This window comes from Oncorhynchus masou, chromosome 16 (genome assembly GCF_036934945.1).
Source record: "Oncorhynchus masou masou isolate Uvic2021 chromosome 16, UVic_Omas_1.1, whole genome shotgun sequence".
In the NCBI taxonomy this organism is placed as follows: domain Eukaryota; kingdom Metazoa; phylum Chordata; class Actinopteri; order Salmoniformes; family Salmonidae; genus Oncorhynchus; species Oncorhynchus masou.
Genome location: NC_088227.1, coordinates 23,716,975 through 23,739,162, shown reverse-complemented (window position 1 = coordinate 23,739,162; position 22,188 = coordinate 23,716,975). Strand labels below are relative to the sequence as shown.

The following is a 22,188-nucleotide window of genomic DNA, read 5'->3' as shown; positions in this document are numbered from 1 at the left end:
ACAGCAAGAACTGGCAAATCTGGTGCAGTCCATGAGGAGGAGATACTTTTGATTTTGACCCTCCCTTTGTTCAGGGACACATTATTCCATTTCTGTTAGTCACATGTCTGTGGAACTTGTTCAGTTTCTGTCTCAGTTTTTGAATCTTGTTATGTTCATACAAATATTTACACATTTTAAGTTTGCTGAAAATAAACGCAATTGACAGTGAGAGGACGTTTCTTTTTTTGTTGAGTTTATAATATGAATTGTAGTTCGTAACATATAAGAAATGGGTGATGGATATCCACAAATTAATACATAGAGACAAAAATGAAAGAAAAACCGAAATGTTCTGAGACCAGGATGACGTCCCAGCTCATCCCTACCCCTTAACCCTAGATTCATGTCCACATCCCAGCTCATCCCTAACCTTACCCCTAACCCTAGCTTCATGTCCACATCCCAGATCATCCCTAACCTTACCCCTAACCCTAGCTTCATGTCCACATCCCAGCTCATCCCTAACCTTACCTCTAACCCTAGCTTCATGTCCACATCCCAGCTCATCCCTAACCTTACCTCTAACCCTAGCTTCATGTCCACATCCCAGCTCATCCCTAACCTTACCTCTAACCCTAGCTTCATGTCCACATCCCAGCTCATCCCTAATCCTATTTTCACAGCATCTCCCTCCCTCCCTCCTTCGTTCCTTCCTTCCTTCCCTCCCTCCCTCACTTTCCCTCTCCCTCAGGGGAATCCTCTAAGGTGGATTATGGGGATAAGATGTCCACTGTGTTACAGCCACACTGCTCTAAATCACTCTTTCACATAGAGGGATAGAGAGAGAAAGAGAGGTGGAGATTGGAGGAGAGAAGGAACGACGGAGACGGAGAGGAATGGGGAGGGTCTTACGACCAGGATGGTGTAAGGACAGGGGCGAGAGACTGGCCAGGAGAGAGGTAAAGAAATACCAAACTTCTTTGTTTACAGCAGCTCTGTAGCAAACTCTGTATATGCACAGGGGGGTTCTATACTGGGTTTGTTGTTGGGTTTTATTGTGTTGTGTGAATAAATAGAGTGATTAAATAGTATGTTGTTTTGGAGGGGGGTTTGAGATACATTGGCTTATGTATTTGTGTGTCAGTAAATGCTACTCAGTTATTTGAAAACATGTATATCAGTTATGATGCAATTCAACTATTATAACATGGTAGGCTCACCTAGTATTCATTTCAGTGCTCAGAGTTCACAACCTGTTAATCACGCTATTAGAGCAGGTCAAAGGTTGTGGTTGGGAGGTGGGCATTGGTGTGAGCTATGAATATGTCAGACATTAGTGTCTGGACTACGATGGGGCACCAGGTAACCTATTGGTTAAGAGCGTTGGGCCAATAGCTGAAATATCGCTGGTTTGAATCCCTGAGCTGCCGAGGTATAAAAATCTGTTGATGTGCCCTTGAGCAAGGCACTTAACCCTAGTTGCTCTGCATAAGAACGTCTGCTAAGTAATGTAATGATGATCTGGTGGTACATATAGGCCTGCCAGTGAGCTGTGATTTTATAGTACTAAAGCTTTTTTTGCCCATCCTACAGAGAGAAAGCTAAACCTGAACCTGAACCTGCCAGTCTCCAGAGCCAGACAGACCACTCTCTCTGACCAAGCTTGGACGTTCCAACCAGAGGAGAACAATGGCCTTCCTACCCCCTCACTGTACCCCCCTCTTGGGCTTGTGGCTGGCTCTGTATGTCCTCCTGGTCCGGGAGGTCCATGGAGAAGACCCCACTAGTCATCAGATTGGCGGTGGTGGTGGGGGCTCCCAGTGCGGGGACTACAGTAACCAGGTGATGGAGGATGGGATGTGCCGTCTGGTGGCCACCCTGCCCCAGACCGAGGACCAGCGCTGTCCAGACATGTTCCGTTGCACAGACGAAGTCTCCTATTGGCTGCATGAGAACGAGGAGAGGAAACAGCAGATTCTGTCGCTGAGGGAGACCATCTCAGAGCTTCAGGAGGAGCTGAGGAACCACAGGCACCGCGTCAAGGTTCTGGAGCTGCAGGTGGGTTCTAGAGATAGAACTGGAGGAATAGGCTAATGGTGTAGAGAAATAGATGGCGTTCAAATTCTAGAACTAGAGTTCAGGGAAAAACAAGTAGGCCAGGGTTATAAAGCTTCATGGAAATAAAAGTTCAATGACTGAGATACAGTGCTCTAGTTTCTGTATGAGTGTGTAAGGCTGGAGGTGAGCCACTGCTTCAGACTCAGAGCAGGACATGTGCCAGTGGTCTAGAACTGCAGGTGAGCAACTGTTCTTGAGATACTGCTATGGTTACTTTACGTTAAACTGAATGCTAAAAGCCTCCGGAACACACTCTAACCCTACGTCATAAAGGAGGACTCCAGCCAACTAACACGCATACTGTAGACACACACACACACACACTGACACCTGTCTCTGTTACTCCCCCTACGCCGTAGCAGCCGGTAGTGTACGGTATCTCCCCAGGTGTCCCTCCCTCCTAGCAAGTCCTTGACCCTGGCGCTAAGGGGATTAGCCCTGGGTACTCTGGCCTGGCTCTCCTGGCCCTCCTCCACCACGTGCTGCCTCGTGTGTCTGTGGCACTGGGACTCAGCCCTTTGGCTAACCATGGCTTTTACCAGGTCTGGGACGAAAGGGGGGTAGTGCCAATTGGATGTGGTTTGGGATATGGGCTGGGAATATAGCACCTGTAGGTGGGATGGTTGGGGTTAGTGTGGTGGTTCATTTCTTTACTATCAAATGAGGAGACAACCTTATCACACAAGTCAGAGTTACACTTAAACTAAATCTTTAATCAGCAGGTCAATACAACTCACACATATGAAGTGAATCGATTGAGTGCTTTACGATAATGATGGCTGGTCATCGAGTCACCCTCAGATGACTCGTTGAGAGCCCTGAGACAAAAGTACAAAGGTCTTTTATAGCTAAGATACACCCCTTTCAACCTACATGATGAACAACAGATATATAGAATGGGTCACAAGGTTAAGATTTGTATGAACGATACTTATAATACACAGAAGACAGTATCTGTTGTAAAAAACAGTTATCTTTGTGTAGAGACCAGTGTCTGGCACTGGGGTCATCTCTCCCTGGTACCATATAGAACAGAAACATAAACTCATTCTCTGGAATGCGGTCTCTTTAGGTTTTATCACCCAAAAGACATCATAAATCTCCTGTCAGTGTTATCTCCCAGAGGCCCATCCTCAGTAGAACACACACACAATAGTTATAAAAATCATCTATTTGAGGATGCCACTGATAACACTACTAATACAACTACTAAAAACTACTGCTAACACTACTAATACAAATAATACAACTACTGCTAACACTACTAATACAAGTACTGAAAACTATTGCTAACACTACTAATACTACTACTGCTAAAACTACTAATACAACTAATACAACTACTGCTAACACTACTAATACAACTACTAAAAACTACTGCTAACACTACTAATACAACTACTGCTAACACTACTAATACAACTACTAAAAACTACTGCTAACACTACTAATACAAATAATACAACTACTGCTAACTCTACTAATACAACTACTGCTAACTCTACTAATACAACTACTGCTAACTCTACTAATACAACTACTGCTAACACTACTAATACAACAACTGCTAACACTGCTAATACAACTAATAAAAACTACTGCTAACACTATAATTCAACTAATAAAATCTACTGCTAATATAACTACTGCTAACACTACTAATACAACTAATACAACTGCTGCTAACACTACTAATACAACTACTGCTAACACTACTAATACAACTACTGCTAACACTAATAATACAACTACTAAAAACTACTGCTAACACTACTAATACAACTACTAAAAACTACTGCTAACACTACTAATACAACTACTGAAAACTACTGCTAACACTACTAATACAACTACTGCTAACACTACTAAGACAACTAATACAACTACTGCTAACACTACTAATTCAACTACTAAAAACTACTGCTAACACTACTAATACAACTACTGAAACCTACTGCTAACACTACTAAGACAACTAATACAACTACTGCTAACACTACTAATACAACTACTGCTAACACTACTAATACAACTACTGCTAACACTACTAATACAACTACTAAAAACTACTGCTAACACTACTAATACAACTACTAAAAACTACTGCTAACACTACTAATACAACTAATACAACTACTGCTAACTACTAATACAACTACTGCTAACTACTAATACAACTACTGCTAACGACTAATACAACTACTGCTAACACGACTAATACAACTACTGCTAACACGACTAATACAACTACTGCTAACACTACTAATAAGACTAATACAACTACTGCTAACACTACTAATAAAACTAATAAAAACTACTGCTAACACTACTAATACAACTAACACATCTACTGCAAACACTACTAACACAACTACTGCTAATACACATTTGGTTGCATAAAACAACCATTTGATGCAAAAAAAGCATTATAACATAATCTTGTAATTTCCACCATAATCGGTGGTTGAATCCCCTCTGTATGTCTGTCTCTCTCTGTCATTTCCCTTATCCTTTTTACTCCTTTCTCTCTTTGCAAATCTCTTTTTCTGGGGTCATACAGTATATTGCCCCACTATTATATCCCAACGCTTCTCACCTTACAGGGGAAAAGGGCAAAGCAGACTTTTCTTAGCATGTACAGAACATCTTTGTTTATGAAAATGTACTTATATATATTTATTATATATTTTCAAGGATGAAATCTCTTGAGGCAGCAACTCGTGTCCAAAAAAAAAAAATGAAACAAACAAACAATACTTAACAACAGGAATAATATGGCAACAACAGTCTAAAAATAATACAAATGAAATAATAACAAACAAAAAAGTACATAAACAGCATAAAACAGTTAATAGGCCTACAACTAATACAACTACTGCTAACACTACTAATACAATTACTAATAACTACTGCTAACACTACTAATACAACTAATACACCTACTGCTAACACTACTAATACAACTACTGCCAACACTACTAATACAACTAATACAACTACTGCCAACACTACTAATACAACTAATACAACTACTGCCAACACTACTAATACAACTACTGCCAACACTACTAATACAACTAATACAACTACTGCAAACACTACTAATACAACTAATACAACTACTGCAAACACTACTAATACAACTAATACAACTACTGCCAACACTACTAATACAACTACTAAAAACTACTGCTAACACTACTAATACAACTACTAAAAACTACTGCTAACACTACTAATACAACTACTAAAAACTACTGCTAACACTACTAATACAACTACTAAAAACTACTGCTAACACTACTAATACAACTACTAAAAACTACTGCTAACACTACTAATACAACTACTAAAAATTACTGCTAACACTACTAATACAACTACTAAAAACTACTGCTAATACTACCAATACAACTAATGCAAACACTACTAATACAACTACTACAACTACTGCCAACACTACTAATACAACTACTAAAAACTACTGCTAACACTACTAATACAACTACTGCAAACACTACTAATACAACTACTAAAAACTACTGCTAACACTACTAATACAACTACTAAAAACTACCGCTAACACTACCAATACAACTAACACAACTACTGCTAACTACTAATACAACTAATACAACTACTGCTAACTACTAATACAAACAATACAACTACTGCTAACTACTAATACAACTACTGCTAACTACTAATACAACCAATACAACTACTGCTAACTACTAATACAACTAATACAACTACTGCTAACACGACTAATACAACTAATACAACTACTGCTAATACAACTAATACAACTACTGCTAACACTACTAATACAACTACCAAAAACTACTGCTAACACTACAAATACAACTAATACAACTACTGCTAACACTACTAATACAACTAATACAACTACTGCCAACACAACTAATACAACTACTGCTAACACTACTAATACAACTACCAAAAACTACTGCTAACACTACAAATACAACTACTAAAACTACTGCTAACACTACTAATACAACTACTAAAAACTACTGCTAACACTACTAATACAACTACTAAAAACTACTGCTAACACTACTAATACAACTACTAAAAACTACTGCTAACACTAATACAACTAATACAACTACTGCTAACACGACTAATACAACTACTGCTAATACAACTACTGCTAACACTACCAATACAACTAATACAACTACTACAACTAATACAACTACTACTAACACAACTAATACAACTAATACAACTACTACTAACACAACTAATACAACTAATACAACTACTACTAACACAACTAATACAACTAATACAACTACTACTAACACTACTAATACAACTAATACAACTACTGCTAACACTACTAATACAACTACTGCTAACACTACTAATACAACTAATACAACTACTGCTAACACAACTAATACAACTAATACAACTACTGCTAACAGTACTAATACAACTAATAAAAGCTACTGCTAACACTACTAATACAACTACTGCTAACACTACTAATACAACTACTAAAAACTACCGCTAACACTACTAATACAACTCCTGCTAACACTACTAATACAACTAATGCATCTACTGCTAACACTACTAATACAACTAATACATCTACTGCAAACACTACAACTACTGCTAACACTACTAATACAACTACTGCTAACACTACTAATACAACTACTGCTAACACTACTAATACAACTACTGCTAACACTACTAATACAACTACTGCTAACTCTACTAATACAACTACTGCTAACTCTACTAATACAACTACTGCTAACTCTACTAATACAACTACTGCTAACACTACTAATACAACTACTGCTTACACTACTAATACAACTAATACAACTACTGCTAACACTGCTAATACAACTAATAAAAACTACTGCTAACACTACTAATACAACTAATAAAAACTACTGCTAACACTACTAATACAACTACTGCTAACACTACTAATACAACTAATACAACTACTGCTAACACTACTAATACAACTAATACAACTACTGCTAACACTACTAATACAACAAATAAAAACTACTGCTAACACTACGAATACAACTACTGCTAACACTACTAATACAACGAAAAAAATCTACTGCTAACACTACTAATACAACGACTGCTAACACTACTAATACAACGACTGCTAACACTACTAATACAACTAATACAACTACTGCTAACACGACTAATACAACTACTGCTAACACTACTAATACAACTACTGCTAACACTACTAATACAACTACTGCTAACACTACTAATACAACAAATAAAATCTACTGCTAACACTACTAATACAACTACTGCTAACAATACTAATACAACTAATACAACTACTGCTAACACTACGAATACAACAAATAAAATCTACTGCTAACACTACTAATACAACTACTGCTAACACGACTAATACAACTAATACAACTACTGCTAACACTACTAATGCAACAAATAAAAACTACTGCTAACACTACTAATACAACTACTGCTAACACTACTAATACAACTACTGCTAACACTACTAATACAACTACTAAAAACTACTGCTAACTCGACTAATACAACTAATGATAACTACTGCTAATACAACTACTAAAAACGACTGCTAACACAACTAATATAACTACTGAAAACTACTGCTAACACTACTAATACAACTACTGAAAACTACTGCTAACACTACTAATACAACTAATACAACTACTGCTAACGCTACTAATACAACGACTAAAAACTACTGCTAACACTACTAATACAACTACTGGTAACACTACTAACACAACTAATACAACTACTGCTAACACTACGAATACAACTACTGCTAACACTACTAATACAACTACTGCTAACAATACTAATACAACTACTGGTAACACTACTAATACAACTACTGCTAACACTACTAATACAACTAATACAACTACTGCTAACACTACTAATACAACTAATAAAAACTACTACAACTACTGCTAACACTACTAATACAACTACTGCTAACACTACTAATACAACTAATACAACTACTGCTAACACTACTAATAAAACTAATAAGAACTACTACAACTACTGCTAACCCTACTAATACAACTACTGCTAACACTGCTAATACAACTAATAAAAACTACTGCTAACACTACTAATACAACTAATAAAAACTACTGCTAACACTACTAATAAAACTACTGCTAACACTACTAATACAACTAATAAAATCTACTGCTAACACTACTAATACAACTACTGCTAACACTACTAATACAACTAATACAACTACTGCTAACACGACTAATACAACTACTGCTAACACTACTAATACAACAAATAAAAACTACTGCTAATACTACTAATACAACTACTGCTAACACTGCTAATACAACTAATAAAAACTACTGCTAACACTACTAATACAACTAATAAAAACTACTGCTAACACTAGTAATAAAACTACCGCTAACACTACTAATACAACTAATAAAATCTACTGCTAACACTACTAATACATTTACTGCTAACACTACTAATACAACTACTGCTAACACTACTAATACAACAAATAAAAACTACTGCTAACACTACTAATACAACTACTGCTAACACTACTCATACAACTACTGCTAACACTACTAATACAACAAATAAAAACTACTGCTAACACTACTAATACAACTACTGGTAACACTACAAATACAACTAATACAACTACTGCTAACACTACTAATAAAACTAATAAAAACTACTGCTAACACTACTAATACTACTACTGCTAACACTACTCATACAACTAATACAACTACTGCTAACACTACTAATACAACTACTGAAAACTACTGCTAACACTACTAATACAACTACTAAAAACTACTGCTAACACTACTAATACAACTACTGCTAACACTACTAATACAACTACTGCTAACACTACTAATACAACTACTGCTAACACTACTAATACAACTACTGCTAACACTACTAATACAACTACTGCTAACACTACTAATACAACTACTGCTAACACTACTAACACAACTACTGCTAACACTACTAATACAACTACTGCTAACACTACTAATACTACTACTGCTAACACTACTAATACTACTACTGCTAACACTACTAATACAACTAATAAAACTACTGCTAACACTACTAATACAACTACTAATACAACTACTGCTAACACTACTAATACAACTACTGCTAACACTACTAATACAACTACTAAAAACTACTGCTAACACGACTAATACAACTACTGAAAACTACTGCTAACGCTACTAATACAACGACTAAAAACTACTGCTAACGCTACTAATACAACGACTAAAACTACTGCTAACACTACTAATACAACTACTGCTAACACTACTAATACAACTACTGCTAACACTACTAATACAACTACTGCTAACACTACTAATACAACTACTGCTAACACTACTAACACAACTACTGCTAACACTACTAATACAACTACTGCTAACACTACTAATACTACTACTGCTAACACTACTAATACTACTACTGCTAACACTACTAATACAACTAATAAAACTACTGCTAACACTACTAATACAACTACTAATACAACTACTGCTAACACTACTAATACAACTACTGCTAACACTACTAATACAACTACTAAAAACTACTGCTAACACGACTAATACAACTACTGAAAACTACTGCTAACGCTACTAATACAACGACTAAAAACTACTGCTAACGCTACTAATACAACGACTAAAAACTACTGCTAACACTACTAATACAACTACTGCTAACACTACTAATACAACTACTGGTAGCACTACTAACACAACTAATACAACTACTGCTAACACTACGAATACAACTACTGCTAACACTACTAATACAACAAATAAAATCTACTGCTAACACTACTAATACAACTACTGCTAACACTGCTAATACAACTAATAAAAACTACTGCTAACACTACTAATACAACAAATAAAATCTACTGCTAACACTACTAATACAACTACTGCTAACACTGCTAATACAACTAATAAAAACTACTGCTAACACTACTAATACAACTAATAAAAACTACTGCTAACACTACTAATAAAACTACTGCTAACAATACTAATACAACTAATAAAATCTACTGCTAACACCACTAATACAACTACTGCTAACACTACTAATACAACTAATACAACTACTGCTAACACGACTAATACAACTACTGCTAACACTACTAATACAACAAATAAAAACTACTGCTAACACTACTAATACTACTAATACAACGAATAAAATCTACTGCTAACACTACTAATACAACGACTGCTAACACTACTAATACAACTAATACAACTACTGCTAACACGACTAATACAACTAATACAACTACTGCTAACACTACTAATACAACTAATACAACTACTGCTAACACTACTACTACAACTACTAAAAACTACTGCTAACACTACTGCTAACACTACTAATACAACTAATACAACTACTGCTAACACTACTAATACAACTACTGCTAACACTACTAATACAACTAATACAACTACTGCTAACACTACTAATACAACAAATAAAATCTACTGCTAACTATACTAATACAACTACTGCTAACACGACTAATACAACTACTGCTAACACTACTAATACAACAAATAAAAACTACTGCTAACACTACTAATACAACTACTGCTAACACTACTAATACAACTAATACATCTACTGCAAACACTACAATTACTGCTAACACTACTAATACAACTACTGCTAACACTACTAATACAACTAATACAACTACTGCTAACTCTACTAATACAACTCTACTAATACAACTACTGCTTACACTACTAATACAACTACTGCTTACACTACTAATACAACTACTGCTTACACTACTAATACAACTACTGCTAACACTACTAATACAACTACTGCTAACAATACTAATACAACTACTGCTAACACGACTAATACAACTAATAAAAACTACTGCTAACACTACTAATACAACTACTGCTAACACTACTAATACAACTAATACAACAAATACAACTACTGCTAACACTACTAATACAACTAATACATCTACTGCAAACACTACTAATACAACTAATACATCTACTGCAAACACTACAACTACTGCTAACACTACTAATACAACTACTGCTAACTCTACTAATACAACTACTGCTAACAGTACTAATACAACTACTGCTAACACTACTAATACAACTACTGCTAATACAACTAATAAAAACTACTGCTAACACTACTAATAAAACTAATACAACTACTGCTAACACTACTAATAAAACTAATACAACTACTGCTAACACTAGTAATACAACAAATAAAAACTACTGCTAACACTACTAATACAACTACTGCTAACACTAATAATACAACTACTAAAAACTACTGCTAACACTACTAATACAACTACTACTAATACAACTAATAAAATCTACTGCTAACACTACTAATACAACTACTGCTAACACTACTAATACAACTAATACAACTACTGCTAACACGACTAATACAACTAATACAACTACTGCTAACACTAGTAATACAACAAATAAAAACTACTGCTAACACTACTAATACAACTACTGCTAACACTAATAATACAACTACTAAAAACTACTGCTAACACTACTAATACAACTAATACAACTACTGCTAACACTACTACTACAACTACTAAAAACTACTGCTAACACTACTAATACAAGTACTGAAAACTACTGCTAACACTACTAATACTACTATTGCTAACACTACTAATACAACTAATACAACTACTGCTAACACTACTAATACAACTACTGAAAACTACTGCTAACACTACTAATACAACTACTAAAAACTACTGCTAACACTACTAATTCAACTACTGCTAACGCTACTAATACAACGACTAAAAACTACTGCTAACACTACTAATACAACTACTGGTAACACTACTAACACAACTAATACAACTACTGCTAACACTACGAATACAACTACTGCTAACACTACTAATACAACTACTGCTAACAATACTAATACAACTACTGGTAACACTACTAATACAACTACTGCTAACACTACTAATACAACTAATACAACTACTGCTAACACTACTAATACAACTAATAAAAACTACTACAACTACTGCTAACACTACTAATACAACTACTGCTAACACTACTAATACAACTAATACAACTACTGCTAACACTACTAATAAAACTAATAAGAACTACTACAACTACTGCTAACCCTACTAATACAACTACTGCTAACACTGCTAATACAACTAATAAAAACTACTGCTAACACTACTAATACAACTAATAAAAACTACTGCTAACACTACTAATAAAACTACTGCTAACACTACTAATACAACTAATAAAATCTACTGCTAACACTACTAATACAACTACTGCTAACACTACTAATACAACTAATACAACTACTGCTAACACGACTAATACAACTACTGCTAACACTACTAATACAACAAATAAAAACTACTGCTAATACTACTAATACAACTACTGCTAACACTGCTAATACAACTAATAAAAACTACTGCTAACACTACTAATACAACTAATAAAAACTACTGCTAACACTAGTAATAAAACTACCGCTAACACTACTAATACAACTAATAAAATCTACTGCTAACACTACTAATACATTTACTGCTAACACTACTAATACAACTACTGCTAACACTACTAATACAACAAATAAAAACTACTGCTAACACTACTAATACAACTACTGCTAACACTACTCATACAACTACTGCTAACACTACTAATACAACAAATAAAAACTACTGCTAACACTACTAATACAACTACTGGTAACACTACAAATACAACTAATACAACTACTGCTAACACTACTAATAAAACTAATAAAAACTACTGCTAACACTACTAATACTACTACTGCTAACACTACTCATACAACTAATACAACTACTGCTAACACTACTAATACAACTACTGAAAACTACTGCTAACACTACTAATACAACTACTAAAAACTACTGCTAACACTACTAATACAACTACTGCTAACACTACTAATACAACTACTGCTAACACTACTAATACAACTACTGCTAACACTACTAATACAACTACTGCTAACACTACTAATACAACTACTGCTAACACTACTAATACAACTACTGCTAACACTACTAACACAACTACTGCTAACACTACTAATACAACTACTGCTAACACTACTAATACTACTACTGCTAACACTACTAATACTACTACTGCTAACACTACTAATACAACTAATAAAACTACTGCTAACACTACTAATACAACTACTAATACAACTACTGCTAACACTACTAATACAACTACTGCTAACACTACTAATACAACTACTAAAAACTACTGCTAACACGACTAATACAACTACTGAAAACTACTGCTAACGCTACTAATACAACGACTAAAAACTACTGCTAACGCTACTAATACAACGACTAAAAACTACTGCTAACACTACTAATACAACTACTGCTAACACTACTAATACAACTACTGCTAACACTACTAATACAACTACTGCTAACACTACTAATACAACTACTGCTAACACTACTAACACAACTACTGCTAACACTACTAATACAACTACTGCTAACACTACTAATACTACTACTGCTAACACTACTAATACTACTACTGCTAACACTACTAATACAACTAATAAAACTACTGCTAACACTACTAATACAACTACTAATACAACTACTGCTAACACTACTAATACAACTACTGCTAACACTACTAATACAACTACTAAAAACTACTGCTAACACGACTAATACAACTACTGAAAACTACTGCTAACGCTACTAATACAACGACTAAAAACTACTGCTAACGCTACTAATACAACGACTAAAAACTACTGCTAACACTACTAATACAACTACTGCTAACACTACGAATACAACTACTGGTAGCACTACTAACACAACTAATACAACTACTGCTAACACTACGAATACAACTACTGCTAACACTACTAATACAACAAATAAAATCTACTGCTAACACTACTAATACAACTACTGCTAACACTGCTAATACAACTAATAAAAACTACTGCTAACACTACTAATACAACAAATAAAATCTACTGCTAACACTACTAATACAACTACTGCTAACACTGCTAATACAACTAATAAAAACTACTGCTAACACTACTAATACAACTAATAAAAACTACTGCTAACACTACTAATAAAACTACTGCTAACAATACTAATACAACTAATAAAATCTACTGCTAACACCACTAATACAACTACTGCTAACACTACTAATACAACTAATACAACTACTGCTAACACGACTAATACAACTACTGCTAACACTACTAATACAACAAATAAAAACTACTGCTAACACTACTAATACTACTAATACAACGAATAAAATCTACTGCTAACACTACTAATACAACGACTGCTAACACTACTAATACAACTAATACAACTACTGCTAACACGACTAATACAACTAATACAACTACTGCTAACACTACTAATACAACTAATACAACTACTGCTAACACTACTACTACAACTACTAAAAACTACTGCTAACACTACTGCTAACACTACTAATACAACTAATACAACTACTGCTAACACTACTAATACAACTACTGCTAACACTACTAATACAACTAATACAACTACTGCTAACACTACTAATACAACAAATAAAATCTACTGCTAACTATACTAATACAACTACTGCTAACACGACTAATACAACTACTGCTAACACTACTAATACAACAAATAAAAACTACTGCTAACACTACTAATACAACTACTGCTAACACTACTAATACAACTAATACATCTACTGCAAACACTACAATTACTGCTAACACTACTAATACAACTACTGCTAACACTACTAATACAACTAATACAACTACTGCTAACTCTACTAATACAACTCTACTAATACAACTACTGCTTACACTACTAATACAACTACTGCTTACACTACTAATACAACTACTGCTTACACTACTAATACAACTACTGCTAACACTACTAATACAACTACTGCTAACAATACTAATACAACTACTGCTAACACGACTAATACAACTAATAAAAACTACTGCTAACACTACTAATACAACTACTGCTAACACTACTAATACAACTAATACAACAAATACAACTACTGCTAACACTACTAATACAACTAATACATCTACTGCAAACACTACTAATACAACTAATACATCTACTGCAAACACTACAACTACTGCTAACACTACTAATACAACTACTGCTAACTCTACTAATACAACTACTGCTAACAGTACTAATACAACTACTGCTAACACTACTAATACAACTACTGCTAATACAACTAATAAAAACTACTGCTAACACTACTAATAAAACTAATACAACTACTGCTAACACTACTAATAAAACTAATACAACTACTGCTAACACTAGTAATACAACAAATAAAAACTACTGCTAACACTACTAATACAACTACTGCTAACACTAATAATACAACTACTAAAAACTACTGCTAACACTACTAATACAACTACTACTAATACAACTAATAAAATCTACTGCTAACACTACTAATACAACTACTGCTAACACTACTAATACAACTAATACAACTACTGCTAACACGACTAATACAACTAATACAACTACTGCTAACACTAGTAATACAACAAATAAAAACTACTGCTAACACTACTAATACAACTACTGCTAACACTAATAATACAACTACTAAAAACTACTGCTAACACTACTAATACAACTAATACAACTACTGCTAACACTACTACTACAACTACTAAAAACTACTGCTAACACTACTAATACAAGTACTGAAAACTACTGCTAACACTACTAATACTACTATTGCTAACACTACTAATACAACTAATACAACTACTGCTAACACTACTAATACAACTACTGAAAACTACTGCTAACACTACTAATACAACTACTAAAAACTACTGCTAACACTACTAATTCAACTACTGCTAACACTACTAATACAACTACTAAAAACTACTGCTAACACGACTAATACAACTACTGAAAACTACTGCTAACACTACTAATACAACTAATAAAAACTGCTGCTAACACTACTAATACAACTAATAAAAACTACTGCTAACACTACTAATACAACTACTGCTAACACTACTAATACAACTAATAAAAACTGCTGCTAACACTACCAATACAACTAATTAAATCTACTGCTAACACGACTAATACAACTAATAAAAACTACTGCTAACACTACTAATAAAACTAATAAAAACTACTGCTAACACTACTAAAACAACTAATAAAAACTACTGCTAACAATACAACTAATAAAAACAACTGCTAACACTACTAATACATCCAAGTACCTATAATACATAGATACATATTTACAAACATATTCACATGGTGATGTTTCTATTACTTAAAAACACAGTTTGTTCTTAACATTCTAAAAAGGCCTTTCTTAAATTCCTTGTGTGATTGTAATGTCCTGATTTCTGTATGTAAATTACTTCAGTAAGTTGGTCCTTTGTATCTGAAAGATCTTACTCCAACCTCATGATATACCCTTAGAATTTGTGATTGCTACTGTTTTTGAAAGGAGTGTGTGTCTTGTAAAGTAAGTATATACAGGGCACAGGAGGTTGGTGGCACCTTCATTGGGGAAGACGGGCTCGTGATAGTGGCTGGAGCGGAATACGTGGAATGGTATCATTCCATTCACTCCGTTCCAGACATTATGAGCTGTCCTCCTCCGCAGCCTCCACTGATACAGAGAGATTTAAATAGATACATTTAGAAAGAAATTGGTACCAATGCAGTTGTCTTTTGTTAGACAGTGACAGACCATTTAGTGACTCACATTGTGCAATGATGTGCCTTATAATGGCATCCAGGAATCAATCTTCGAAGATTGATATCACTTACATCTCATTCATAAAGTAAGGTCGTGGTTGTGTTTTTATAGATGATGTCACCATAGTCTATTATAGGAAGCAACAGTTGAGTTACTAAGATCTTTCTAATGGATGAAGTAAAAAAAATATTAGATCTGTGTAGTAATCTAAGCTTATAGTTGTTTTTCGAATATAATCAATGTGCTTTTCAAAAGATCATTCAGAATATATCCTCAAACAATCAACACTTTCAAGCATTGTTCCATTACTTGCATAGATTTTGAAATGGCCAGCTGTAGAGTTTATTCTTTGCTGTGTACATATCCATGCATTGTTGTCTTAATGTGTGTGTGTGTGTGTATATATATATATCAGAGCGAGGAGAAGACCCGTATTAACTCATCCTTGGAGCATCGATTCCATGAATTGGAGACGCACTATGCCGAGGCCACCACACTAGTGCACTTACAAGGGACCCTCATCTACGACCTTCAGGTACACAGTACAGTACACATCTTATAGTACCAGTAATGTAATAATCTAAGTACATTTTTCAAACATGTTGAGAGCTAGTCGTCTGTCTCTCTAGGCCCAGATCCATAACCTGTCTCGGCTGGTAGAGAGTGTACGGAGGAACCCTGGCTGTATGATCAACATTGTCGGTACCAGCCCTCAGATGAGTTCAGAGGAGGCCCTGCATCCAGGTACATAGACACCCATTATTGATAAACACACACACACTATCATTCATATATATATGAAATATATATATAATTATTGCCTTATTTTGGACTCAAATTTTATTGATCACATACACATGGTCAGCAGATGTTAATGCAAGTGTAGCGAAATGCTTGTGCTTCTAGTTCCGACAATGCAGTAATAACCAACGAGTAATCTAACTAACAATTCCAAAACTACTACCTTATACACACACGTGTAGATTTAACATATTTAACATATCTACAATTCATTGGAGCCAAGGTCTACAATTTAACAGTAGGGGGTGACAAGCCTCTTTAAAAGTATTCTCTGAGTCCAATATCCCACTGTTCATCTCTGCTCAAATACTGCATTTTTAAGTTTGTGTCAAATACTGATGAAACACTGTGTTTTCTCTGTCCGCCAGAGGTACAGCATGTGAGGAACTGTCCTATAGATTGTGCGTCTATCTACTATAACGGTGTGAGGCGCTCTGGTCTGTACACGGTGGTGCCTTCACTGGGGGTTATGCCTGTCGAGGTTTACTGTGACATGGAGACAGAGGGTGAGGGTTATATACACTCACAAGTGTCACACATGAACAGAGTTGGTTTGTGGTTTGAATAACCAGTTTGATCAGTCAATAACATATCCTCATAATGTGTGTTTGCATAACTTGTACACTACCAATGCCAAGAGTGTACAAAGCTGTCACCAAGGCAAAGGGTGGCTATTTGAAGATTCTCAAATATAAAATATATTTTGATTTGGTTAATACTTTTTTGGTTATTACATGATTCCATATGTGTCATTTCATAGTTTCGATGTCTTCACTATTATTCGACAATGTAGAAAATAGTAAAAATAAAGAAAAAAACTCTTGAATAAGTAGGTGTTCTAAAACTTTTGACCGGTAGTGTATGTCATATTTAATGTATACGTATCCTCTCCTTCTCCCAGGTGGTGGCTGGACGATGCTCCAGCGGCGTGTGGATGGCTCTGTGACCTTTGACCGGAGCTGGAGGGAGTATAAGGACGGGTTTGGTGATATGCATTCTGAGTTCTGGCTGGGTAACGACCACATCCATGACCTGACCAGCCAGGGAGACTATAGCCTCAGGATTGACCTAGAGGACTGGAGCAACAAGCACAAACACGCCCTCTACCAGAGCTTCAGGTGGGGGTTAGAGACAAACACGCCCTCTAACAGAGCTTCAGGTGGGGGTTAGAGACAAACACACCCTCTACGAGAGCTTCAGGTGGGGTTTAGAGACAAACACGCCCTCTACCAGAGTTTCAGGTGGGGGTTAGAGACAAACAAACACATTTCCAACTTCAAGAGGTTAAATTACGACAAATTACTAGAAAACGGACTGTAAAAAGGGACTGGGTTGACAGAAAAAGGGTTGACAATTGAATCTTTCTCAGCCGTAACTCCCCATGTGACAGGGGGAATGGAAGCTTGTTGTATGGAACAGGGAGGGGGAATTAAATGCAAGCTTCACAACAATATTTTAACGTGTTAAAACATTTCTAGCCTATAATGAGTAACAGGGTTGACATGTTATACTCAATGTACTCAGTTTTCCAACAAAAAACACCCCCATAAAACAGTAGAAACATCTCACCTGCTTATACACTATGATTTGACTATTAATGTTCAATGTTCCTTTTTCCAAAGAAATAGTTTTACCATATTAAAACGAGAGTCCAGTTCACATTTCAGGGTCGACCTTAAACCGGAGGGACAAATGTTAATTAATCACTAATCACATTAAATAAGTTAAATTACTTGTCCAAAGCAACAAAATAACCAGGGGTTAACAACAATGGTGAAAACTTGTGAAAACCTTGGGGTTGAGTGGGTTAACATTTTTGCAGAAGTTGGACATTTCAAAATCGTAATTTTCTGCAGATTTTCAATTTTTATTTGAATGAAAACACACACTGTTAATGGAATTTGGAATGACCTAGACATTCTCTTTTGGGTGGCATTTTAACTTCTGCTTGTCCGTGTGCGTGTGTGTCTCCATACAGTGTGGATGGGGAGGACAGCCAGTACTGTCTCCATGTGTCTGGGTTCAGTGGGACGACGGAGGACTCATTCAGCTGGTACCATGACAAGCAGGGCTTCAGCACCCCCGACACCGGCAACATCTGTGCTGAGATATCCCACGGAGGCTGGTGGTACAACCAGTGCTTCTACGCCAACCTCAACGGAGTCTACTACAGAGTAACAACCTCACCATACAGACACACACACACTGCACAATAAATGACCTTGTCAGATAGAATGTGAATGGTATGTGAATGTTTGATAGAGGTATGTGTCTAATGGTAATCAAAAGTATATTCATAACCAATCAAACAATCAAATGTTTTTTATAATCCCCTTTTTACATCAGCAGTTGTCGCAAAGTGCTTGACAGATATTTACAGACCTATAGGTATCTGGTCACCGGTATTCCTCCCTGTTACCACCCTGACCGCTGACTCTGACTGTGTTTGTGACCCCACAGGGAGGCCGGTATTCCCCCAAGGGGAAGAACCCTCTCGGACCAGACGGAATCGTGTGGTATTCCTGGAAGGACTCGGACTACTACTCTCTAAGGAAAGTCAGTATGATGATCCGCCCACGTACCTTCCGCCCACGCATGTCGCCCTGAGAAACCACCGCATGGCCATGACAACCACCCCTGATGACGGTCAGGCTCCATAATGGCTCGTCTGATCTGATGACATCACCACAGACGTACATGCTCCACACTTTTACAGTGAAATGTGCTGTAAACCTTACTCACCGGTCTGGAAATGGATTTTCAGTGTGTGCACATATTTTTGAATGTGTGTGGATATATTTTTGCATAATGTTTAAATTTGCATATGTGGCCATGCCACCAATAAGCCTGACAGGCACAGGAGGCTGGTGAAGCGAGGACGGCTCATAATAATGTCTGGAATAGAGTGAATGGGATATTATCAAACACATGGAAACCACATGTTTGATACCATTCAATTTATTCCGTTCCAACCATTACTGAGTCCATCCTCCCAAATGAAGGTGCCACCTGCCACCTGTGCTCAGTGAGAAGCTCAGTCCTGGATACTGTGGCATGTTGTACTAAAGTCTTCTGACCAATACAGACACAGCAACAGATATTGTCCAGTGAACTCTGAGAAACAAGTATTGAATGGAAGGGGTGGCACACGTCGAGAAGTCCTTTGTGTGTGTGTTGACCTGTCTAGAAGATGGCTGGAGTTACATAGATTCCACAGTCCTGTACTATAATAACATGACTGTGCCAAACTAACAGCCTATTGCTGGAGGGCTGAAGGGGAACTTCCCTCCTATAGATCCACAGTCAGGTGGACAATATACTATACAGTACACAAAATGCTATATATTATACCATACATAATATATAGAAGAGAAAAGACACTGTTTAAACTGCAATGTGTGTTAGTGTGAAGACTAAGGGCTGAATCCCAACTAGAAAAACACAAAACTCAGATGAATGTAAATATAACGTTCTTACATTTTAGCAGATGCTCTTAACCAGACTGACTTAAAGGAGCAACTAGGGTTAAGTACCTTGCTCACGGGCACAGACAGATTTTTCACCTTGTCAGCTTGGGGATTCAAACCAGCGAACTTTCGGTTATTGGCCCAACACTATTAACCACTAGGCTAACTGCCGCTGTTCTTAAACTGCAGTTAGCGTTCAAACACAAGGAAGTGTTTACGGCCTTGTGTGCAGATTGCTATAACAGCCTCCACTCTTCTGGGAAGGATTTCCACATTGCTGCAGGGACTTGCTTCCATTCAGCATCAAGAGCATTAGTGAGGAGTGGCACTGGTGTTGGGCGATAAGCAGTTGGCGTACCAATTCATCCCAAAGGTGTTTACTGGGGTTAAGGTCAGGGACCTGTGCAAGCCAATCAAGATCTTCCACACCGATTTGCGACAAACCATTTCTGTATGGACCTCGCTTTGAACACAGGGGCTTTGTCATGCTGAAACTGGAAAGGGCCTTCCCCAAACTGTTGCCACAAAGTTGGAAGCACAGAATCATATAGAATGTCATTGTATGCTGCAGCGTTAAGATTTCCCTTCACTGGAAGTAACGGGCCTAAACCTAACCATGAAAAACAGCCCCAGACCATTATTCCTCTTCCACCAAACTTTACCGTTGGCACTATGCATTTGGGCAGGTAGCGTTCTCCTGGCATTTGTCAAACCCAGATTTGTCGGACTCCAGCTGACGCTTGGCATGGTGATCTTAGTCTTGTGCAGTGGAAACGCTGGAAACCTGTTTTGGGGCCAACATTTTTACAAAAACATTT

The 22,188-nt window shown here is 36.1% G+C and overlaps 1 protein-coding gene across 1 annotated transcript; it reads left to right on the top strand.

Moving 5' to 3' along the window:
- The first annotated feature begins 901 nt into the window (after window positions 1–901).
- Window positions 902–22,188, top strand: si:ch211-203k16.3 (angiopoietin-related protein 7). The gene is given in 9 exon segments (XM_064990422.1): window positions 902–941; window positions 1,576–1,649; window positions 1,651–2,040; window positions 17,518–17,637; window positions 17,732–17,846; window positions 18,272–18,409; window positions 18,805–19,021; window positions 19,882–20,077; window positions 20,364–22,188. Coding segments are annotated over 9 exon segments (1,437 nt in total). The 3' UTR covers window positions 20,511–22,188.